At 46.9% G+C, this 25,252-nt stretch overlaps 3 protein-coding genes across 3 annotated transcripts in view; 2 read left to right on the top strand and 1 right to left on the bottom strand.

The window, feature by feature from the left end:
• SFXN5 (sideroflexin 5) overlaps window positions 1-25,252 on the bottom strand; it is a 616,301-nt gene that overhangs the window by 252,084 nt on the left and 338,965 nt on the right. The window lies entirely within an intron of this gene.
• The window catches only part of CCT7 (chaperonin containing TCP1 subunit 7), a 120,224-nt gene that overhangs the window by 55,222 nt on the left and 39,750 nt on the right, over window positions 1-25,252 (top strand). The window lies entirely within an intron of this gene.
• NOTO (notochord homeobox) lies at window positions 13,683-24,929 on the top strand. The gene is made up of 3 exons (XM_050754521.1): window positions 13,683-14,467; window positions 20,799-21,013; window positions 23,182-24,929. The coding sequence occupies exons 1-3, from the start codon at window positions 14,086-14,088 to the stop codon at window positions 23,338-23,340; spliced, it is 756 nt and encodes a 251-aa protein (XP_050610478.1). The 5' UTR covers window positions 13,683-14,085; the 3' UTR covers window positions 23,341-24,929.

The raw sequence follows: 25,252 nt of genomic DNA, 5'->3' as shown, positions 1-25,252 counted from the left end.
GCAAAAGTAATTGTGGTTAGGCCGGATGTGGTGGCTCATGTCTGTAATCCCAGGACTTTGGGAGGCCAAAGTGTGTGGATCACCTGAGGTCAGGAGTTCAAGACCAGCCTGGCAAACATGGTGAAACGCTGTTTCTACTAAAAATACAAAAAAGCCGGGTGTGGTGGCAGGCACCTGTAATCCCAGCTACTCAGGAGGTTGAGGCAGGAGAATTGCTTGAACTCAGGAAGCAGAGGTTGCAGTGAGCTGAGACTGGGCCACTGTACTCCAGCCTGAGTGACAGAGACTTGGTCTCAAAAAAAAGTAATTATGGTTTTTACCATTAGTTTCAATAACAAAAACTGCAATTACTTTTGCACCAACCTAATAGGTTTGAATTCTGGCAGGTCACTAGTTGTAAAACAAATCACATTACTGTCCAAGATCCAGTTTCCTCATCTGTAAAATGGGGATAACAGTATGATTGTGGGGATTAAAAAGAACGCACAGGTGTGCCCCTTGCAATGTGCTTGTGGTATAATAGGAGTTCACTGGAGGACCATCCCTCTTTCTTGTCCCTTTTTTCAGAAACTAGAGTGATAGGGGAAGAGAGAGAATTCAACTCAACCAATATGTGCTAAGCACCGTGGAAGGTATGATTAGTGGATAAAAAGATGAATAAGGCACTGAAGTGGGTCCTGGGTTGTCACAGAGGTATGCAGAGTAAGTTGGAAGTTCACAGTCCTGAACTGAGTTTTTTCTTGGGCAAATCACTCCACACTTAGTGGGTCTTCAATGTCTTCCCTTTTCAGTACAAGAAAGGGCTGTCAGGGCAGGCACACAGTGGCGCATACCAAAAATCCCAACACTTTGGGAGGCTAGATAAGAAGATTGCTTGAGGCCAGGAATTCATGACCAGCCTGGGCAACATAGCAAAAGCCCATCTCTGCAAAAACAAAAACAAAAAACAAAACAAACAAACAAAAAACATAAAATAGGAGCCAGGGCTACGCACGGTGGCTCACATCTGTAATTCCAGCACTTTGGGAGGCTGAGGTGAGCGGATTACCTGAGGTCAGTAGTTCAAGACCAGCTTGGCCAACATGGTGAAATCCCATCTCTACTAAAAATGCAAAAACTAGCCAGGCATGGTGGTGGGTGCCTGTAGTCCTAGCTACTTGGGAGGCCAAGGCAGGAGAGTTGCTTCAACCTGGGAGGCAGAGGTTGCAGTGAGCCAAGATTGCCAGACCACTACACTCCAACCTGGGCGATGGAGTGAGACTCCATCTCACAAAAAAAAAAAAAAAAAAAAAAAAAAAAAATGGCTGGACGCAGTGGCTCACGCTTGTAATCCCAGCACTTTGGGAGCCCCAGGCGGGCGGATCACAATGTCTGGAGTTCGAGACCATACTGGCTAACATGGTGAAATCCCGTCTCTACTAAAAATACAAAAAAAGAGCTGGGTGTGGTGGCACACGCCTGTAATCAGAAGGCTGAGGCAGGAGTATCGCTTGAACCCAGGAGGCAGAGGTTGCAGTGAGCTCAGATCGCACCTCTGCACTCCAGCCTGGCAACACAGTGAGACTCTGAGAAAGAAAGAGAGAAAGAGAGAAAGAGATAGAGAGAGAGAGAGAGGGAGGGAGGGAGGCAGGGAGGAAAGGAAGGAAGGGAGGAAAGAAAGGAAGGGAGGAAGGGAGGAAGGAAGGGAAGGAAGGAGGGAGGGAGGGAGGGGGAGAGAGAGAGAAAAGAAAAGAAAGGAAAGGAAAGGAAAAGAAAAGAACAGAACAGAAAAGAAAAGAAAAGAAAAGAAAAGAAAAGAAAAGGGCTTTGACTAGTTTGCTGCTAAAGTCCCAACCAGCTATAAAATCCTCCAGGTGAATAGAAAACATACTCATCTCACTGCACAAGGATTATTTGCCCTAGCTGTCAACCTTCCTCTCTGACTAATCCTTCTTCCTCTGTCCTTGCTGTCCCTAAACACAGCAGTCCCCAAGGGATCCATACAAACCGCTTTCTCTTTCACTACAGCATTTTCTCTCTGTGTGATCTCACCCACTCTCATCCCTTGATAGGCCTCCCTCTCTTCGGATGCCTCTGCAGAGGAAAGTGTCCTCCACATAGCCCTCCTGGACCTATAAAGTTATTACTTTATCTATTTATTTATTTATTTTTGAGATGGACTCTCACCTGTTGCCCAGGCTGGAGTGCAATGGCATGATCTCAGCTCACTGCAACCTCTGCCTTCTGGGTTCAAGCAATTCTCCTGCCTCAGCCTCCCAAGTAGCTGGGGTTACAGGCATACACCACCATGCCTGGCTAATTTTGTATTTTTAGTAGAGACAGGGTTTCACTATGTTGGCCAGGCTGGTCTTGAACTCCAGAACTCAGGTGATCTGCCTGTCTCAGCCTCCCAAAGTGCTGGGATTACAGGCATGAATCACTGCGCCTGGCCTATGAAGTTATTACTAATCTCTCCATCTTTGTACTCCCATAGAATCTGTCCCTTTAATTTGGTAGTTGCATTAGCTAGTTGTGGATGAGTTTCTCTGTCTCCTCCCTCCACCCTCACCATAAGACTCTGAGCTCCCGTTGGGCAGGAATTATATATTTCATTGCTCTTTGTACCCTTCATAAAACCCAACACAGAATAGGCCTCAAACAAGTAAATGTTTGTCGACTTCAGTCTAATTGAAGGGCATAGGATTTCAGAGAAAGTCTTAAAAGCAGCATACATAAGAAAAAGTTAGGAAACACTAGGTAACTGCAAAGTGCAATGTGTTAGCTGTGCATTCCGGGGAGGGAGGAACAAACAACCAACCATGTTTGCTCTTGGCCTGTCAGGTGCAGGGGAAGCAGGAGGGGCAGGGGAGGGGAGAGCAGGTGTGAGCTGGAGCTGAGACAGCCCGGGCAGGGGGTAGGGGGAGGAGTTATGGGGCTTCCCCAAGGCAGCTCTGGGGCCCTCTGACCCTGCAGGCTGGGCTTGACTTAAGGCACGTTGCATGGCAGCCCTCCATCCAGCTCCAACAAGCTGCATCATCACCATCTAGCACCTTTCTTCTGCATGAAAAAGCTTCCCTTTGGAAAGACAAGAGAAGAAAAGAGAGAGAAAGAGAAAGGAAGGGATAGAGGGAAGAACAAAGGGAGGGGGGAAGAGAGAGAGAAAGAGAGAGAAAGAAAGAGAGAGACGAAGAAAGACCCTGCAAAAGGAGAGTGAAAAAGGAGAAAAGGGACAAGGATTCACCAGGGTGTTAGGAGAAAGAGCAGCAAAGGGGCTTCCTAACACATCTTCCCCAGTGGCTCTGAGACCTCGACTAGTGCTCAAAATGTTCTTCTTCCTTCAATCCAGAGAAGGAAACTCATTCTCTCCTTAAGTGAGATAATCCAACTGCAAAGCTTAAGTGATCTGTAAATATTACCCATTATTATTATTGCTACCATTTTTCCCTCCTTCTCCTTGCTACCCAGCTCACTTGCATATTAATGGGTCTAGACAAAAAAAGGAAGGAGAATCCTTTAGTAGGGAAAGAGGGTTGGGAAGTGGGGAGGAATTTAGTTGCAGGACAGCTTGAGAGCTCCTGGACAAATTTATTTGTTCTTTTAAAATATTTTTATTTTAGTTTGGCCAACTGAGTCCCTGGCACGGACTAGGCCCTGAGGATACAGCAGGTCACAAGGGCCATGTGAATTTTTACAATGTCTTAGAAATCAATATGGTAATATCAATTACAATTTAAAAATATAAACTTATACAGGTTTCTGTCCATTAATACTCTTCAGGGATCTTTTTGTACAGAAATAAAAGAGCCAGTACACAATATATATTTAAAATAATGTTTATTACCAGTTCTGTTTGTAGGGCAGAAGTGGAAAACAACCTGAATGCCTTTCAACAGAAGAAAGGTTGAATAAATTGTGGCCCACCCATACTGCGGAACACTATGCAGACCCTAAAAAGATGAGTTAGATCTAAACTGGGTAGCTTGGAGGAATTTCCACAATTAAGTGAGAAAAAGGAAACTGATTGTTCAAGGTTGAGCGCCAAAACTAACTTCACCAGAAAATCCTGGGTTGCTTCTAGGCACTGGAGATCTAGGAACTGCTTAAGTTGCCTCCAGGCTTTTGCTACTATAAAAGGTGCTACAATGTACATCCTTATACAGGAATCTTTGAAAAGGAATCTTCTGACATTTTAGTAGCTATTGCAAATTATTCTCCAGGCTGAGCTTAGTGGCTCACTCCTGTGATCCCAGCACTTTGGGAGGCTGAGGCAGGCAAATCGTTTGAGCCCAGGAGTTCAAGACCACCCTGGGTAACATAGTGAGGCCCCATCGCTACTTAAAAAAAAAAAAAAAAAAAAAAAAAAAAAAAAAGGCCAGGTGCAGTGGCTGATACCTAAAATCCCAGCACTTTGGGAAGCCAAGGCAGGCGAATCACTTGAGCTCAGGAGTTTGAGACCAGCCTGGGCAACATGGCAAGACCCCGTGTCTACTAAAACTACAAAAAAATAGCAGGGCATGGTGGCATGTGCCTGTGGTCCCAACTACTCAGGAGGCAGAGGTAGGAGGATGGCTTGAGCCTGGAGGGCAGAGGTTGCAGTGAGCTGAGATCACCCCACTGCACTCCAGCCTGGGTGTCAGGGCAAGACTCCAGAAAAAAAAAAAAAAAAAAGAAAGAAAGAAAAGAAAAGAAAAGAAAAAGGTTTTAAATTTTAAAAAATTCTCCAAAAAAACTGAACTAATTTACATGCTTGCCTATAATATATGAGAGGGCCCATTTCTCTACATTTTCACCAACACTGGATATTGCTAATCTTTTTATTCTTGGGACTCAAATAGTCAAAAATATCATTTATCATATTTATATAAATTTAAGCATCTTAATGTGCTTATAATCTTTTAACACATTGAGCATCTTTTAATGTGCTTACAATCTATTTGTATGTCTTCTGTGACTTATGTTGCTCATTTTTCTTTGGGGCTATCTGCCTTTTCCTTATTTATTTGTTTTTTGTTTTTTGTTTTTTTTTTTTTTTTTTTAGTAGAGACGGGGTTTCACCGTGTTAGCCAGGCTGGTCTCGATCTCCTGACCTCGTGATCCGCCCGTCTCGGCCTCCCAAAGTGCTGGGATTACAGGCTTGAGCCACCGTGCCCGGCCTCCTTTATTTGTAAGAATTTTTTTTTTTTTTTTTTTTTTTTGAGACAGAGTCTCACTCTTGTTCCCCAGGCTGGAGTGCAGTGGCACCATCTCGGTTCACTACAACCTCCACCTCCTGGGTTCAAGCAATTCTCCTGTCTCAGCCTCCCGAGTAACTGGGATTACAGGCACCCACCACAATGCCTGACTAATTTTTATATTTTTAGTAGATATGGAGTTTCGCCATGTTGGTCGGGCTGGTCTTGAACTCCTGACCTCAGGTGATCTGCCCACCTCAGCCTCCCAAAGTGCTGGTACTACAGGTGTGAGCCACTGTGCTCGGCTGTTAATAATTTTTTTATGCTAGGGAAATTTGTCTATCAACTAGCTCTTCTTTTGTGACATTTTCTCAGGTTGTGTTTTGTCTTTTAAAAAACACAGTGGCAACGGGGCAAGGGGGAGGGGGCAGCTGGGCTAGGTGGCTCCCGCCTATAATCCCAGCCCTTTGAGGCTGAGGCAAGAGGACTGCCTGAGGCCAGGAGTTTGAGACCAGCCTGGGCAACATGGCAACGCCCCATCACTACGAAGAAACTTTTTAAAATTATTTATTTATTTATTTATTTATTTATTTATTTATTTATTTTGAGAAGAGTGCAGTGGTGCAATCTCGGCTCACTGCAACCTCCGTCTCCTGGGTTCAAGCAATTCTCCTGCCTCAGCCTCCCAAACAGCTGAGATTTTATGCACCCACCACCACACCCAGCTAATTTTTGCATTTTTAGTAGAGACGGGGTTTCACCATGTTGGCCAGGCTAGTCTGGAACTCCTGACTTCAAGTGATCTGTCTACCTCAGCCTCCCAAAGTGCTGGGATTACAGGCGTGAGCCACTCGGCCTGGCCAAAAACTTTTTTTTAAATACAGAGTGGTAGGAAAAAAAAAATGAAACATTTCAAGCCTTTAGACAAGTATAGAGAGTAATAAAAAGAATATCCATATACACACCACTACTCAGTTTTGTCAAACATTTTTACTATGGTTGTTTTGTGTTAAGAAATAAAACAATACAGAAAGTTGACAGCCCAAGTGACCCTCCCTAATCCTATTCCCTTCTCCCTCCCCGAGCTCATCTTTATTTTGATTGTCATGTTTATCATGCCTAAGAATGCCTTTAGACTTTTACCAAGATATTTTACCAAAATATATTTTGGTAAAAGATATTTTACCATAAATATCTTTTACCAAGATATTTATGTTTTATGTTATACATGGTTAAACCTTTTTTTTTTTTTTTTTTTTTTTTTTGAGACGGAGTCTCGCTCTGTCACCCAGGCTGGAGTGCAGTGGCCTGATCTTGGCTCACTGCAACCTCCACCTCCTGGGTTCAAGCAATTATTCTGCCTTAGCCTCCGAAGTAGCTGGGACTACAGGTGCACACCACCACACCTGGCTAATTTTTGTATTTTTAGTAGAGACAGGGTTTCACCATATTGGCCAGGCTGGTCTTGAACTCCTGACCTCATGATTTGCCCACCTCAGCTTCCAAAGTGTGGGGATAACCACGCCTGGCCAGTTAAACCTTTTTATAAATGACTTTGCATTGTGCCAACTTAGCTAAGCTGGAACTACATTTCCCAGAATTTCCTTCCCTGCATGGTTTTGGGCATGATGCTTAGGACGCAGAAATGAAGCAGCAGCCATGTTTAGCAGTACAGAGCAGGTGCTATGGCGACTCACATGCATTATGGCAGATCTACTGGCTCATTTTGCTGATGGAGGCAACAGCTGGGCATGTAGGTCCTTCAGCTCCCACCAGACCCTCTTCAGTTTTCCCAGCTCCTGAGCCAAGTATGTGCTTAGTTTCAGAATGAAGGACACCAGACTTCCTTGCATGTCACCTGCATTAACAAAATGAGAGGCTTGGAGGTGGTATGAGACTGAGGCAGGTTTTAGCTTATTCTTGCCCTTCTTCCTACATTCCAGTTTGTCCTCGTTTTCCCACTTCACATCCATCTTTCCCTCCCCAGTGCCTGCCTGTGGACTTTAGTCCCAGACCCAGACAAAGAAGTAACATCCTCACGGAGACCTATTACCAGTTCCCACAGTTGTATAAGGTCAAATTCCCATAATAAAATCCTTTATTCTTTGGGGTTGAATATGATGAAAAAAATAAAAATAAATCCTTTATTCTGTCAGGCACAGTGGTGTGCACCTGTAATCTCAGCTACTCAGGAGTCTGAGGCAAATGAATCATTGAGTTCAGGAGTTCAAGATGTGCCTGGGCAACAGAGCAAGATCCTTATCTCAAAAAAAAAAATCCTTTATTTTTTGTCACTCCTAGGGTCCTGCTTCTCTGATTGGATCATGACTAATAGAGAATCTGCTACTGGACATGGTTCCAAGAATAACAGAACCTTAGTGGGTGATGGGTTCAGTCTGGGTCATCTAGAATTGATTCTGTGACCTAAATAGATTTAAAGGCATAAATAACCTTTACCAGAGGTTGTCAGGGGTAAAGAGATCACTGGTTCTTCATGGTATGCCATAGGAAAAAAAAAAGTTATTTATTTATCTTAAATTTTATTTATTTATTTATTTATTTATTTATTTTTGAGACAGAGTCTCACTCTTTCTGCCTAGGCTGGAGTGCAATGGCAAGATCTCGGCTCACTGCAACCTTTGCCTCCTGGGTTCAAGTGATTCTCCTGCCTCAGCCTCTCAAGTAGCTGAGAATACAGGCACCCAGCCCCATGATCAGCTAATTTTTGTATTTTTAGTAGAGATGGGGTTTCGCCATGTTGGCCAGGCTGGTCTCGAACTGACCTCAAGTGATCTGCCTGCCTCGGCCTCCCAAAGTGCTGGGATCACAGGTGTGAGCCACTGCACCCAGCCAAAAGTTATTTAAATGATCACTTGCAGACACCGTAATCAGGGGTCTATAGAAGTCAAATCTTTGATTGACCAAATATTTGCTTGGATATAACAATTATGATAACATTGGTGAGTTGTTCCTAAGTGCCCTGAAGAATCTGGGGAAAGAATATGAGGAGTTAGGATTTTGAATTCCCATCTCAAGGTCCGTGGAAAGGACCTGAAAGTTTTGTGGCTGTCCTGTGATGTAAATTATGTTCCCAACCTCTCAGGTCTCCTCTGCTAGAAATTGTGTCATTGATTGGGAAGAAGAGAGACTGAAAATTGTGATGAAGATATATATGGCCAGGTTCCAACAAATCTGAGCCCCTAAATTCTGCTGAACCTCTTTTCACAGTAGAAGTAACTTTCCACTCTTATCTGAAGAAGTGAATCTCAGCTAGGCGCAGTGGCTCATGCCTGTAATCGCAGCATTTTGGGAGGCTGAGGCAGGAGGATTGCTTAAGCCCACAAGCTCAAGACCTGCCTGTGCAACTCTGTCTCTACAAAAAATTTAAAAAATTAGCCGATGGCTATTTTGGTTTCAAAAAGAACTAAAAATAACAAAACCAAAAAAAAAAAAAAAAAAAAAAAAAAAAGAAAAAAAAAGAAAAATTAGCTGGGCATGAGGCAGGAGGATCCATTTAGCCCAGGAGTTCAAAGTTATAATGAGATATGATCACATCACTTCACTCCAGCTTGGGTGACAGAGCAAGACCCTGTCTCAGAAAAAGAAGTGAATTCTCCCCTTGCCTCAAGGACTTGTAATGACCTTCCCTGAAGTGGTGGCCCTCTGGATTTACCTCCACTGCCTCTCATTGCTGGTAGACTCAAGTTCAAACAGGCCACAGAGAATTAAGTACAAAACCTTTCCCATGAGAAGGTGGTATGATACACACCAAAATAATTTCATGATGTTGCCAATTTACATATCCAGAAACCTGGGGAAATGTATGGACATGGATCCCAAAGGTGTGAGATGAGGATAGAAGAAGTATAAAGTCCTATTAAGCTGAATCTATTTACAAGGGCCAACTAAGCAGAGATTCCTGATTCAATGTGTTAGCTTGAGTGAGTCTAACAATTTGTTCAGTTGGTTGATATGAACTTTTAAATGAAGTTGGCACACTGTAGAAGAGGTATCAAATGGCTAAGGAAGGCTGGAATGCTAGGGTAGACTTGCCATGGAAGACCTGTTTACCTGCCCCTGTAATATGTGCCCCAGTTAGTTCTAGAAGACACTTCCGTCATCAAGACTATGAGAAATGCATTCAAGAGGAAAGCCCTGATATCCTTGAAGAACTCTATGGTGGCTATTCTCTGTAGGCCAGAAATGATGGACAGAACTTATGCTATCGAGCTGGGCTCCCAAAATTCAATGGGGATGATGTGACAAAGTATGTGTGGTTACCATAATGGCTCATGAAAAATGTGAACATGGAGGGAAGGATGGGATTTAGTAACATGGATTTCCATTCCCTAAAACCAATCTGACTACAGCCACTGCTGAGTGCCCAACCTGCCAACAGCAGAGACCAACACTGAGCCCCCAATATGAAAACCAACCAGCCACCTAATGCCAGGTTAATTACATGGGGCATTACTTTGTTCTTACTGGAATATCCATTTACTGTGATATAGATTTGCTTTCTCTGCCTACAATGCTTCTGCCAAAATCAACATGGAAACAGATGTTTCCACATAGCATTGCTTCTGACAAAAGAAGCATTTCACAGCAAGTGAAGAACAGCAATAGGCTCAGGCTCATGGAATTCACTGGTCCTACCATTACCCTGAAGCAGCTGGCTTAAAAGAAGAGTAGGATGACCTTTTGAAGACTTCATTATGCACTGGCTGGATGGTAACATGTTGCAGGGCATGGGTAATGTCCTTCAGGATGCAAGATGTGCTCTAAACTGGCAACCAACATATGGTACTGGGAGAAATCCCAAACCAGGACTTGTGGATCAGAGGGTAGAAATGAGAACAGATCTCCTCAATATAACACATAGTGTTTCTCTAGCAAAATTTTTGCTTCCTATCTCAGTAACTTTGTGCTCTGCTGATCTAGAGATATTAGAGTTCCCGAGAGTGAATTATTTCCACAGGAGACACAGCAGTGGCTTCACTGAACTGGCAATTAAGACTGTCCCTGGCTACTTGGGCTTCTCTCACTAGTGAATCAATACGTACTGAAGAGTATTATCAGACTCCCTGGGTGACCGATCCTGACTATCAAGGGGATAATGGGAACAACATGATATTTCCATATCCTGTGATTAAAATCAATAGCAAAACTACGACTAAATAAAGGAAGGACTGCTAATGGTCCAGACCAGGAACAATTGGTCACTGAATTTTCACAAAGTTTAAAGATCTGTGTAACCGGCTGGATGCAATGGCTCACATCTGTAATCCCAGCACTTTGGGAGGCCTAGGCAGGCAGATCACGAGGTCAGGAGATCAAGACCATCCTGGCTAACACAGTGAAACCCCGTCTCTATTTAAAAATACAAAAAATTAGCCCGGCGTGGTGGCGGGTGCCTGTAGTCCCAGCTACTCAGGAGGCTGAGGCAGGAGAATGGTGTGAACCCGGGAGGTGGAGCTTTTGCAGTGAGCCGCGATGGTGCCACTGCACTCCAGCCTGGGCAACAGAGCGAGACTCCGTCTCAAAAAAAAAAAGATCTGTGTAACCAGCATCCAGATTAAGAAGTAGAACACTGGCCAGGCATGGTGGTTCACATCTGTAATCCCAGCACTTTGGGAGGCCGAGGTGGGTGGATCACCCGAGGTCACGAGTTCAAGATCAGCCAGTCTGACCAACATGGTGAAAGCCTGTCTCTACTAAAAATACAAAATTAGCTGGGTATAGTGGCACATGCCTGTAATCCCAGCTACTTGGGAGGCTGAGGCAGGAGAATCATTTGAACCTGGGAGGCAGAGGTTGCAATAAGCTGAGATCACGCCACTGTACTCCAGCCTGGACAATAATAGTGAAATTCCGTCTCAAAAAACAAAAAAAGAAAAAGAAAAAGAAAATAAATAGAACACTGCTACCACCCCAGAAGTTCCTGTCATGCCCTCCGCCACTCATTAATCACCCTAAACCATTCTCCTGACTTCTAGCAGCATAGATAAGTTTGCCTTATTTTTTAGAGACAGAGTCTCACTCTGTCACTCAGGCTGGAGTGCAGTGGCACAACTTTATTCTACTGTTGGTAGACATTCTGGTAGTTTCTGATTTGGGGCTATTGCAAATAATGCTGCTGTGAACATTCTCAAACATGTCTCTTGTTAACCATATATGCATATTTGTGTTGGGTATACACTGTACCTAGAATAGGAACTGCTGAGTCAGAGGGTTAAGCTTAAGTAAATACTGCTCATCCATTTTTCGAAAGCGTTTGTACCAATTTATATGCCCACACTCAGGGGATAAGAGTTCCAGATGCTTCATATTATCATCAACCCTTGGTATTTTCTTTCTTTTCTTTTCTTTTTCTTTCTTTTTTTTTTTTTTTTTGAGACAGAGTTTTGCTCTTGTTGCCCAGGCTGGAGTGCGATGGCTCACTACAACCTCCGCCTCCCAGGTTCAAGCGATTCTCCTGCCTCAGCCTTCCAAGTAGCTTCCAAGATTACAGACGTGCGCCACCACACCTGGCTAATTTTGGATTTTTAGTAGAGATGGGGTTTCACCATGTTGGTCAGGCTGGTCTCGAACTCCTGACCTCAAGTGATCCACCCGCCTCGCCCTCACACCTGCCTTGGCCTCCTAAAGTGCTAGGATTTACAGGTGTGAGCCACCGCGCCCAGCCAACCCTTGGTATTTTCCATCTTCTGGTGCGTGTATAGTGGATCACGATGTGATTTGAATTTGAATTTCCCTGATGATTCATAGAGTTCAGTACATTTCCTTTTTTTTTTTTTTTTTTTTTTTTTTTTTTTGAGACAGAGTCTTGCTCTTTTGCCCAGGCTGGAGTGCCATGGTGCAATCTCGGCTCACCACAGGTTCAAGCGATTTTCCTGCCTCAGCCTCCAAGTAGGTGAGATTACAGGCACCCACAACAATGCCCAGCTAGTTTTTGTATTTTTAGTAGAGACGGGGTTTCACCATGTTGGCCAGGCTGGTCTTGAATTCCTGACCTCAAGTGATCTGCCTGCCTCGGCCTCCCAAAGTGCTGGGATTACAGGCGTGGGCCACCACACCCAGCCGTATATGGTTTTAAGCTATTAAGATATTTCCTTTTATAAAGTGCCTAGTTCATGTACTACCGCATCTCAGTGGTCTTTTTAAAGTCTGTTATAGGGCTGGGTGTGGTGGCTTATGCCTGTAATCCCAGCACTTTGGGAGGCCGAGGCGGGTGGATCACCTGAGGTCAGGAGTTCAAGACCAGCCTGGCCAACATGGTGAAACCCCATCTCTACTAAAAATACAAAAAATTAGCGGGCGTGGTGGCAGGCGCCTGTAATCCCAGCTACTCAGCAGTCTGGGGCAGAAGAATCGCTTGAACTTGGGAGGCAGAGGTTGCAGTGAGCCGAGATCTCGCCATTGCACTCCAACCCGGGCAACAAGAGCGAAACTCCATCTCTAAATAACTAAATAAATACAAATAAAGTCTGTTAATCATTTGGCTTTATTTTTGGTATGCTTAACAAAAATTAGCAGGGCATGGTGGCACATGCCTGTAATCCTAGCTACTGAGGCAAGAAAATCGCTGGAACCTGGGAGGCAAAGGTTGCAGTGAGCCAAGATTGTGCCACTGCACTCTAGCCTGGGCAACTCCATCTCAAAAACAAAAAACAAAAAACAAAAAAACAAAAAAAAGCCACTACTAAAAGAATGAAAAGGTAGGCCACAGAGTGACAGAAGTTATCTGCTTCTATATATATTATAACAAAGGACTTGATTCCAAATTATCTATACATGAAACTCTTACAATAAGAAAAAGATAGTGACCCAATACAAAAATAAGCAAACCAGTTGAACAGGCACTTCACACAAAAGAGGATATCCAAGTGGCTGATAAGTATATAAAAAGACGCTCACAAAGAACGTCTTCAGGGAAATAAATGCAAATTTAAACCACATACCTAGGTGATTTGAATCAAGGCAGTTCTGTTAACCTCTCCTGCTGTATTTACTAATATGTAAATTGGAAATATTAATGCTTATGCTCAGGAATTTACAGTCTGAAGAAGGAATAAATGACACAACTGAAAACTGATAATTATGTATGGAAACACAGAGAATTATATACTAAAAGTCCAGGGCTAGAGACATAGTGGCCATATCTTTTACCCCTAAATCAAATCAAATCAAATCAAATCAAATCAAATCCTGGGCTCAAGCGACCATCCCGCCTCGGCCTCCCAAAGTACTGGGATGCCAGGCATGAGCCACTACACCTGGCCAAAAAAAATGCTAAAGAAAGAACGAAATTGGTAACCACAGCGGCATCTCAAGGCAGGGAAACTAAAAGGCTGAGGCCAGGTGGAAAATTTACCTATCACTGTGCTTATAAATAAAATATTTACATTTAAAAACGAACAAAGTCTGTGCGGTCCTAGTGAACCTGGCCGAGGCTTCTGCGTCGAGGATGGCGCGGGTCAGCTGAGGCCAGGAACGCAGGCACTGCCCCACGGCTCTCCAGATCACAGCTCCGCCTCTGCGAGGCCCCGGGGAAACGGGCATCCCTGCTCCAGTGACAGAAGGACAAAGACGGAGCCCGGTGGCTGGGTGTTTCGCCCAGGATCACCAGCGAGCTCAGAGTCCTCCCCGTGACCGCCCCAGGGTGGGCATTTTTAAAAGCAGAGGAAGGGAGGGAACACACTTTTTGGTGCTGTGGCCACCTTGCCTCGCCCAGGGCGGGCGCTCACAGGCTTTGGGGGCCCCGCCCGGGCCGCAGAGGGGAGAGGCCGCCCCATGCCCCGCCCCGCCAAATTTAAGAGCCTTCGCCGAACGCCGGGAGGTTCCCAGACAACCGGTCTTGCTCCCGACCTTTTGCAGAATCTTCTCACTCCTCCCGAGCTCCCTTCCTTGCGCCCGTCCCGGCAAGGGACGCGTCATGCCCAGCCCCAGGCCGCGAGGCAGCCCGCCGCCCGCTCCCTCGGGCGCTCGGGTCCGGTCTCCGCGCTCGGGCCGCCCTCCGGCGCCTAGGTTCCCCACCGGCCCGAACACGCCCCGCGCTCCCAGACGCTTCGAGTCCCCCTTCTCTGTCGAGGCCATCCTGGCGAGGCCCGACCCCCGCACGCCGGCGGCCTCCCAGCCGTCGGGCTCCGCCTGCGCCCACCCGGCCTTCTGGACCGCTCCTTTCCTGTGCGCCGCCCCGGGCCTGCCCTGGGCGTGCCCGGCATCGTGGTTGCCCGCCTACCTGAGCGTGGGTCTCTACCCTGTGCCAGGGCCGCGCATGGCTCCCGTCTGCGGCCTGCGGGGCTTCGGCGTCACAGGTACTGCGCGCCCCGCGCCCGCATGCAGGGGACTGGGAGGGGGCTGGAAAGCCTAGGCCGCCACCTCCGGCGGAGGTGCAGGAGAGGGCACTGAGTCTGAGAATCACACACGGCTGGAGTGAGAAGGGGCTTTGCCACCGCTGACCTTGCAGTTGAAGCCGAGGACCGCGACAGTCTGCCGAGAAAGCCTCCGGCGCGAGGCTTGCCCAGCAAGCTGCTGAGGTGGGAGAGGGTGGGTGTGAGGGCGGCGCAGCGCCTGAATGCGGTGGGCAGGAGGCAAGCGCTGAGGCTGCAAGGGGACCCAGCCCTGCTCCCGGTCTCCGCGTCCCTTGACTCCCTCTCACACCCCAGGGTAGCGCTTGGTGGCAGAGACGCTTCCCAAAGCTGCTCTCGACCCGAACCGATGGCCCTGTTTTGTGGGGAGAGAAGTGGACTCTCCGGGCGGTGCTGTTGAGTGAGGAGCTGTTAGGAGCTGGTCAAGGCTCACGCACCGCTACTGCCTCCACTGCTCACGTCTGTGAACTTGGGCTCCACATTTCTCCGCTCTGAGCCTGCGTGCCTGCAATGCTCTTAAGTGGTGCTTAAGGGCCAGGCACTTAAATCTCATGAGAAAGTAACTGTAAGGCTGGGCGCGGTGGCTCACGCCTGTAATTTCAGCACTTTGGGAGACCAAGGCGGGTGGATCACCTGAAGTCAGGAGTTCAAGACCAGCCTGGCCAACATGGTGAAACCCCGTCTCAACTAAAAACACAAAAAAATTAGCAGGGCGTGGTGGCGCACGCATGTAATCCCAGCTACTTAGGAGGCTGAGGCAGGAGAATCACTTGAACCCAGGAGGCAGAGGTTGCATTGAGCCGAGATTGCCCCACTGCACTCCAGCCTGGGCCACAGAGTGAGACTCCGTCTCAAACAAACAAACAAAAGTAACTATAGAGGGAACTTTGCCCTCTAGCATTAAACATCCACCTACACGTGCTTTTGCATTTTTGGTTGCCAGGTTCATGTTTCCCCATGTCCCCACGAAGAAAACAGGAGCAAAGTTAGTCCAACACTTGTCAATCCATACTAAGATAGTTGTAACACAATATTGCCGGGTTCCTACTCCAGGGCACTCGCCCCAGTCCAGCATTTCCTCAACCCATTTCAGCAGTGCATTAACCCCTGGACTCCCAGCCCCATCCAAATTCAACATCACTGGATCTGGCAGCTGTGCCCATCACTCCAAGTCACCTTTCTCTGAGCTCTTCACACACTTGAGGTCTGAATTACAGTTTATTACTTCATGTTACAGTTGTCTCATTTTCAAGTTATTTTTTTGTGTGTGTTTTTTGTTTTATTTTGAGAAGGAGTCTCGCTGTGTCTCCCAGGCTGGAGTGCAGTGGTGCCATCTCTGCTCACTACAGCCTCCTCCTGGGCTCAAGTGATTCTCCTGCCTTAGCTCCAGAGTGGCTGGAATTACAAGCGCCTACCACCACGACTGGCTAATTTTTGTATTTTTAGTAGATATGGGGTTTCCCCACGTTGGGCAGGCTGGTTTTGACTCCTGACCGCAAATGATCTGCCTGCCTTAGCCTCCCAAAGTGCTGGGATTACAGGCGTGAGCCACTGCACCCTGCCTCAAGTTAGTTTTTGCATGGGTATCACACCTACACAGTCCAAATGTCAAAATTTGTACTAAGATATATGGAGAGGACTTTCCTCTTTTGCCTGTCACCTAGCCACCTACTTCTTGAGATATTTTATGCATATTTATTACCTGAATACAGATATCCACACACGTCTATTCTTTCCTTCATTTCCCCAGACTCACCATACACTCTGCTCTGTACCTTACTCTAGTCACTCGACCATGTATCTTGGAGATTTTTCCAATCCATAAAGAGCTTCTTTTACAACCACAGAGTAGCCCATTGAAGGAATATATCATAATTTATTCAATCAGGTCCCATTGATGTTTTCTGTCACTGCTGTTATATACAGCACAGCAATGAATAACCTTGCACATAGGCTATTCTAGTATAGTTGGGTTTGTTGGGCTTGCTGTAGTTTTGCCAGATTGCCCTCCACAGAGCTTGCACCCACTTTGCATTCCCGGAGTTCAAAACCAACTGTGTGTGAGAGTGCTCCCTTTTCCTTCACTCTCACCTACATGATGTGTTATCCATCTTAGTTTATCCAACCTGATAGAAGGAAAACAGTATTGCTGTGTTAGTTCAATTTGCATTTCTGTAATAAGTGAGATGGAGAATATTTTCTTTTTTTTTTTCTTTTTTTTTTTTTTTTAGACGGAGTCTGGCTCTGTCACCCAGGCTGGAGTGCAGTGGCGCGATCTCGGCTCACTGCAAGCTCCGCCTCCCGGGTTTACGCCATTCTCCTGCCTCAGCCTCCCGAGTAGCTGGGACTACAGGCGCCCGCCACCTCGCCCGGCTAGTTTTTTGTATTTTTTAGTAGAGACGGGGTTTCACCGTGTTAGCCAGGATGGTCTCGATCTCCTGACCTCGTGATCCGCCCGTCTCGGCCTCCCAAAGTGCTGGGATTACAGGCTTGAGCCACCGCGCCCGGCCAATGGAGAATATTTTCATGTTTAAGGGCTATTGTATTTCTTTTTCTTTTTCTTTTTTTTTGAGACGGAGCCTCACTTTGTTGCCCAGGCTGGAGTGCAGTGGCCCGATTTCGGCTCACTGCAAGCTCCACCTCCCAGGCTCATGCCATTCTGCCTCAGCCTCCCAAGTAACTGGGAGTACAGGCACCCGCCACCACACCCGGCTAATTTTTTGTATTTTTAGTGGAGATGGGTTTTCACCACGTTAGCCAGGATAGTCTCCATCTCCTGACCTCATGATCCACCCGCCTCGGCCTCCCAAAGTGCTGGGATTACAGACGTAAGCCACCGCGCCCAGCCTTTTTTTTTTTTTTTTTTTGAGACGGAGTCTCGCTGTGTCACCCAGGCTAGAATGCAGTGGCGCAATCTCGGCTCACTGCAACCTCCGCCTCCCACGTTCAAGTGATTCTCCTGCCTCCGCCCCCCAAGTAGCTGGGACTACAGGCACATGTCACCACACCTGGCCAATTTTTTGTATTTTTAGTAGAGACAAGGTTTTACCATGTTAGCCAGGATGGTTTTGATCTCCTGACCTTGTGATGTATTTCTTTTTCTGTGAACTATCTGTTCTTGTATTTTGTCCATATGTATAGTTGGTTATTTAAAACAATCTATTTGTAGGTGCTCTTTTCTATTGAGGAAATTAGCCCTGGCCGGGTGCAGTGGCTCACCCCTATAACCCCAGCACTTTGGGAGGCTGAGGCGGGTGGATCACTTGAACTCAGGAGTTGAGACCAGCCTGGGCAACATGGCAAAACCCCGTCTCTACTAAAAACACAAAAATTAGCTGGGCATGGTGGTGTGCACCTTGGCGGGGGCTGAAGTGGGAGGATTGCTTGTGCCTGGGAGGCAGAGGTTGCAGTGAGCCCAGGTCAAGCCACTGCACTCCAGCCCGGGCGACAGAACAAGACCCTATCTCAAAAAATTAAAAAAGAAATTAGCCCTTTAACTGTAATGAACTACACACTTTTTTCTATTTATTGGCCTTTGACTTTGATTATGGTGGTATTCTTTTGTTACATAGAAAAAATTTTAATTTTTATATGTTTGATGTATTTTTATAAATAAGTTGTTTTTTTTTCTTTTTTGAGACAGGTTCTCTGTCACTCAGGCTGGAGTGCAGTGGTGCAATCATGGCTTACCACAGCCTCAACCTTCCAGGTGTAAGCACTCCTCCTTAGCCTCCTGAGTAGCAGGGACCACAGGCATGCGCTACCATACTCAACTAATTTAAAACATTTTTTTTGTAGAGGTGGAATCTCACAATGTTACCCAGGTTGATCTTGAACTCCTGGGCTCAAGCGATCCTCCCACCTCAGCCTCCCAAACTGCTGGGATTATAGGCACAAGCCACTGTGCCTGGCGCCAGGTCTTATATGATACTTGGAAAGAAATTCTTCACTGTGAAGTCATAAAATAACTTCCCTGTTTTTTTCTAAATTTTTGTGGGTTTACCTTTTTACATTTGAAGATTTCCTCCGTTTGGATTTTTTTTTTAGTGCAAGATATTGGATATGGATCCAGCTTAATTTTTCCCAGATCTGGAAATAATCCCTCTCCTCCCCACTGGATTATCACTTCTGTTTTAATTTTTATAATAACCATTGACTTTCTTTTTGCTCTGTGCCTGGCACACTGCTAAGCACCCTGTAAGCAAACAGCGCATATGTTTTTGTTGTTGTTGTTGTGGTAGTTGTTGTTGTTGAGACAGGGTCTTGCTCTATTGGCAAGGAGTGATCTCGGCTTGGCTCACTACAACCTCTGCCTCCCGGGCTCAAGTGATCCTCCTGCTTCAGTCTCCCAAGTAGCTGGTCTGCAGTTGTGCACTACCACACCCGACTAATTTTTATATGTTTGTAGAGATAGGGTTTGGCCATGTTGTCCAGGGTGGTCTCCAACTCCTGGGCTCAAGTGATGGGCCCATCTCAGCCTCTCAAAGTGCTGATATTACAGGCATGAGCCACTGTGCCCAGACAGCACCATGTTAAAATCTGGACATCTCTGGAAGTAGGGATTAATTATCATCATTTTACATATGAGGAAATCAAGGCTCACAGAAGTACATTGACTTGCCCAAGGTCCTCTGGCTGGTAATTGGTGGTAGAGCTGGGATTCCAACTAGAGGCTTTTTTTTTTTTTCCCCAGACAGAGTCTGACTCTATTGCCCAGGCTGAAGTACAGTGGCACAATCTTGGCTCACTGCAACCTCCACCTTCCAGGTTCAAGCCATTCTCCTCCCTCAGCCTCCCGAGTAGCTGGGATTACAGGTGCCCACCACCACACGTGGCTAATTTTTGTATTTTTAGTAGAGACAGGGTTTTGCCAAGCTGACCAGGCTGGTCTTGAACTCCTGACCTCAGGCTATCCGCCCACCTCAGCCTCCCAAAGTACTGGGATTACAGGTATGAGTCACCATGCCTGGCCTCAACTAGAGCTCTTAAGGAATACACAATACAGCCTACTCTCTTCCTCAAATGTCAACTTCTGATTCTGAAACAAGGCTGACTAGGTACACCAGGCTGTATGTCTGATGGGCTTTTCCTGATCTTTTGGTCTACCTTGGCAGGCACAGAGTAAGCCTAGTGGGCCCAGTGGTTGGAGTCCTAAGCAGCCAGGGCCCCAGACACACTCCCTTTGTTGGGGCAGTCTGTCTGCCAGCCCTGACTCCCCAAGGCTAGTGGGGGCTGAATGGCCTTAGCATTATGCTTGCCATTCTTCTGCCTGGAATACTGTCCTCCCAGATAACCCAATGACTCACTCCCTCATTCCCATCAAGATTTGACTTAGGAACTGCTCCTGGTTGATGCATCTCCACTGGCCCACAGCATGGTCTCATCCATTCCCATGGCTTAAAATACCATCTATATAAGCTGATGACTCCCAATTTTTTTTTTTTTTAATTGAGACAGAGTCTTGCACTGTCGCCCAGGCTGGAGTGGAGTGGGCTCTATCTTGGCTCACTGTAACCTCTGCTTCCCGGACTCAAGCAATTCTCCTGCCTCAGCCTCCTGAGTAGCTGGGATTACAGGCATGTGCCACCATGCCCAGCTAATTTTTGTATTTTTAGTAGAGACGGGGTTTCACCATGTTGGCCAGGCTGGTCTCGATCTCCTGATCTCAAGCGATCCGCCCACTTCAGCCTCCCAAAGTGCTGGAATTACAGGCATGAGCCACTGTGCTCAGCGATGACTCCCAAATTTGTATCCTCAGCTCAACCCTCTCTTCTGACTTGTATCTCTTCTGACCTCACTTCTAAGACGTAAGCTCCATAACGACAGAGATTTTCTGTTTTGTCCTGAAACCATGCATGACACACAGCAGACGTTCAAAAAGTATATTTGTTCAATGAATTAAAAGGGTGAAACCCTGGGGAACTCTTCTCTGCCCATTCCATGGTGTTGCCAGAAGCAGTCAAGGAAAGGAGAGGAAGGCAAAGAGAAGGGAGGTTTGGCAACTCCTATTAGGGGCCAGAAGTGAAGCCACTTGGCTAGACAGTAGTGGTGACAGACAGAGTCTCATTGCATTGTCCCTTCTTTCCCATTTGTTTGTTTCCTGTTATTTCTGCACAGTCTCTTTCCACTGTCTTCTTGCACTGTTACCTGGCCAAGGGGAAGGCAAGGTAGTAGAGCTGTGTGTGCCTTCTCATTTTGCCAAGATGGGAGTGCCGGGGGCTTCTGGCTAACCTCCCCTGCTGCTGGCTAACCTCCCCTGCTGCTGGTTGCTCTTTAGGGTTGGAGCTGGCTCATTGCTCAGGACTCTGGGCCTTCCCAGACTGGGCCCCGACGGAGGACCTAAGGGACACTGAGAGACAGCAAAAGAGAGTCCGAACTATGTTTAACTTGGAGCAGCTGGAAGAGTTGGAGAAAGTGTTTGCAAAACAGCACAATCTGGTGGGGAAGAAGAGAGCCCAGCTGGCAGCTCGGCTCAAACTTACAGAGAACCAGGTGGGAGTAGGGACTCCTGTTGGGCCTGGGCTGCACCTGGGGACAAACACTACCTCGGCAAGGCCCTAAACGGAGGGTGGGAGGAAGACATGGACCCTCTTCCCTGTGCCAGGCTGTTGAGGGGACAGGCCCTGACTTTTTGCACGCTCTATATAATGAAAAAAAGTCCCATTTGAAGTCACATTATGTGAACAGCTTGGAATGTTAACTTAGATTATTAGTCTAAAAACTGATAATAAAGGATATCCATGCTAAATAAGGACCTGCTAGTAAAATTAAGTAGATGTGGCCAGGTGTGGTGGCTCACACCTGTAATCCCAGCACTTTGGGAGGCCGAGGTGGGCAGATCACAAGGTCAAGAGTTCAAGACCAGCCCAGCCAACATAGTGAAACCCCGTCTCTACTAAAAATACAAAAATTAGCTGGGTGCCTATAATCCCAGCTACTTAGGAGGCCGAGGCAGGAGAATCGCTTGAGCCCGGGAGGCAGAGGTTGCAGTGAGCAGAGATCATGCCACTGCACTCCAGCCTGGGCAACAGTGCGAGACTCCGTCTCAAAAAGCAACAACAACAAAAAAAAAAAAAGAAAAAAGAAAAAAGAAAAAAATTAAGTGGATATTGAAGAGAGTCAATATAGTCAATGTTTCTTTCACCCCTATATTCCTCTCCAGCTATTATGTCAATTCTCTGCTCCTTTCACAGGCAAACTTCTCAAGAACTTGCCATGGTCACTTTGTCAGTGTCCTCACCTCCCACTCCTTCACACATTCCAACATGACTTTTCCCTACCACGCCATCAAAACTTCTCAGCAAGGTCTCTAATAACTCCATGTTGCCAGGACCAACAATATAACACTTTACTTTCTTCAACTCAGTCCACCACTCAGCAGCTCTTAGTACTGGACAGTCAGCCACCCCATCCCTTATTGAAACATGTTCCTCATAGCCTCCAGACACCATGCTGTCTGGTTTTCTTCCCAGCTCTGTCTCCTTGGCAGGCTACCCTTCCCTTGGGGACCTCGAAATCTCTTCCCAGCTGGTCTCATCTATTCCCATGGCTTAAAATGCCATCTATAAGCCAATGACTCCCAAATTTGTATCCTCAGCACAACCATCTTGTCTGACTTATATCTCTAACTACCTTCTTGGTGATTCCACTTAGATGTCTCATGGGCACGTATCTGAAACCCAAGTCTAAACCTCAATTCCTGACTTTTTTCTTGCCCAAATCTGTTCCTCTCCCATACATGCCTCCACCATCCACCTGGTTACTCAAAAACCCCATCATCCTAGATTCCTCCTCCTCCCCTGCTTCCAACCATCATTGAGCCTTGTCATCTCTACCTCCAAAATACAGCTGGAGTTGCTTCACTTCTCTCCGTCACCCCTAATGTACGCCCCAGCTCTCCCGGGGCTGCCGCAGTGGCCTCTCTCCTGTCTCCCTGCTTCTGCTGCCATCCATGCTTCACACAGCAGCCAGGTGCACAGTGCACTTCGGATGTAAATAGGATTATGTGGGCCCACGTAAAAGCCTCATGGGTGACACTCCTTATCTATATGGCCTTCCAGGTCCTGGGTGATCTGGCAGCCGCTGACCTCTCCCATTTCCCTCCCTTGACTTTCTCCTCTCACTCTCATCCATGCTCTTCTCCTTCCTGGTTCTCAAACACTCCAAGCTTGGTTCCATTTCAGATCCTTCCTACAGGTTGTTCCCTGCCCTGTGGTCCTGCTCTTCTCTGTCCCCATCAGGTGGGCCTCTCTCTCTTTGAGCCTCAGCTTTAGTGCTGGTTCCTCAGGGAGGCCTCCTCTACCCAAAGCCCTGTTTGTACCCCGTTTTGTGTTTACATAGCTCTTTGTTTGTTTACGTGTTTCTTGCCAGTGTTTCTTCACTAGCTCCTGAGCTCCACGAGGGTAGGCAGCTTGCCTCTGTTGCTCGCCACTGTATCAGCATCACCTAGGATGGTGCTTAGCACATCCTGGAAGCTCAGTAAATACTCGGATGAATGAATGGTGTCTGGAATTATAGAAAGGGGTGTTTTGGAGGAGGTGCCTCCCTGAGAAGGAAGAGCAAATATTGGCCAGGCAGAGAGGGGTGTTCACTCCAGGAATTGGGAAGCAGTGGGACCTGCTGGTCACATTCTGATCTCTGCCCACTGTCTCCAATTATAGGTGAGAGTCTGGTTCCAGAACCGCAGGGTCAAGTATCAGAAGCAGCAAAAGCTGAGGGCAGCGGTTACATCTGCCGAGGCTGCCTCCCTGGATGAGCCTTCCAGCAGCTCCAACGCCAGTATCCAGAGTGATGATGCCGAGTCAGGAGTAGACGGCTGAGGACTGGGACAGAGGCCCTAGCCAGGCTGCCTGTGCTAGTTCCTCCTGGGGGTACCCACTGGAGCTCCCTGCCTCACACTTCAACAAAAAGCCTCCTCAACCAGAGGAATCTGAGCTGTCAAGCAGGGACCCCCTTTTCTATACTGATTTCTGGAAACTGGAATAATGTAATAATTGGAGGCACAGATTCTCGCCTTCAACTATGTCCTTGGCCAACCTATGGAACTTCCGAGCCTTTTTTCTTTATATGTATAATGGGTGCATTCATAACTTAGACCACCCAGGGGTGAGAAGATGTCTGTAAAGCAATAATGTGCCAGGCACAGTGCGAAGTGTGTGGTTACTGTTAAGGCTTGTAAGCCCCTGAGTAGAAAAGACCAAATGGAAAAAAAAAAAACCCGTTTTTCTTTTGCTTTCACCCCACAACAATCAACACAGAACACTTCTGTGACCAAACGTATAGGTGTGTACCCCACATTCCAACCTCTAATTCAGTAAATTCTGACATGATCTACCTGCAGGTAGTGTCTGACCCCACAGATTGAGGGCTCATTCCACAAGGCAGCCCCTCCATTTTTTTTTTTTTTTTTGAGACAGAGTGCAGTGGTGCGATCTTGGCTCACCACAACCTCTGCCTCCCGGGTTCAAGTGATTCTCCTGCCTCAGCCTCCCCAAGTAGCTGGGACTATAGGTGCACACCACCACGCTTGGCTAATTTTTATATTTTTAGTAGAGACGGGGTTTTACCATATGGTCAGGCTGGTCTTGAACTCCTGACCTTGTGATCCACCCACCTCAGCCTCCCAAAGTGCTGGGATTACATGCGCGAGCCACCACCCAGCCCAACCCTGCCCTTTTTGTTTTATATGGAGTCTTAAGGTCTATCAGTCATCAGTCAACTCATTAGCATATGAAAAAACATCACTTCAGAGATTCCAGGGATTTTAGGAGTTCTATGCCAGGAAATCGAGATGAAGACCAAATATATATTTCATAATATCACAGCTCCTCTCACCTGGGGGAGTGATACCTGTACCAGCAATTAATATTTTCCTGGCCTGGCTGTGGAGAAGGAACCTCTTTGAATAAGCATCTGGGCATAGAAGACTTTCCCCATCAGGAGTTGAGAGCAAAGAGGAGAAGGTAAAACTGTTTAGCCCACTTCACAAAGTTTCCCAACGTTTTCTTGTTTTGTCTGAACTGTTACCATTCTCAGCAGCAGCTCAGGCCCAGCAGCCAAGACAAGGTCTCGCTCTGTCACCCAGACTGGAGTGCAGTGGTGCAATCATAGCTCACGGCAGCCTCAACCTCCTGGGCTCAAGTGATCCTCCCACCTTAGCCTCCTGAGCAGCTGGGTCTACAGGCACGTGATACCACGCCTGGCTAATTTTTAAACATTTTTGTAGAGACAACGTCCCTTTGTTGCCCAGGCTGGTCTTGAACTCCAGGCTTCAATTGGTTCTCCTGCCTTGGCCTCGCAAAGCCCCATCTTTTTATAGAAGTATTTGTGTATGCCAAGGCTGGCATTTTGTCATAAACTCTGCTGTGTGTTCACAGGACAGTTATAATTTCCCCCTTTCATGACTCTGACTCATGGCTCCTTTTTTTTTTTTTTTCAAGAATGTGCTCGATTTCTCTGAAAGAAACCTGCTGCCAGGATTTTCAGAGCTGATTTCTGTAGCACAGACCATTCAGATTCTAGAATGGCTGTTGGGGACTGAGCTGAGGGGTGGAAGGAAGCCTGCCCTGCCACCTGGTGGTGAGTGAGGGCACGGCCCCCAGCTGCTCTCGGGGTAGGTCTGCCCCCAAGTCCGTGGACTATTCGCTCCCTGACACCGGGCTGCAGGCTTGAGAGGACCCAGGGTCGGTTTCAAGAACCTTTTCTCTGGCCCTGCCAACTATCTATCTTTCC

Source organism: Macaca thibetana, chromosome 13 (genome assembly GCF_024542745.1).
Source record: "Macaca thibetana thibetana isolate TM-01 chromosome 13, ASM2454274v1, whole genome shotgun sequence".
NCBI lineage: Eukaryota > Metazoa > Chordata > Mammalia > Primates > Cercopithecidae > Macaca > Macaca thibetana.
The sequence above is the reverse complement of the archived record's forward strand: the minus strand, read 5'-3'. Positions and strand labels throughout refer to the sequence as shown.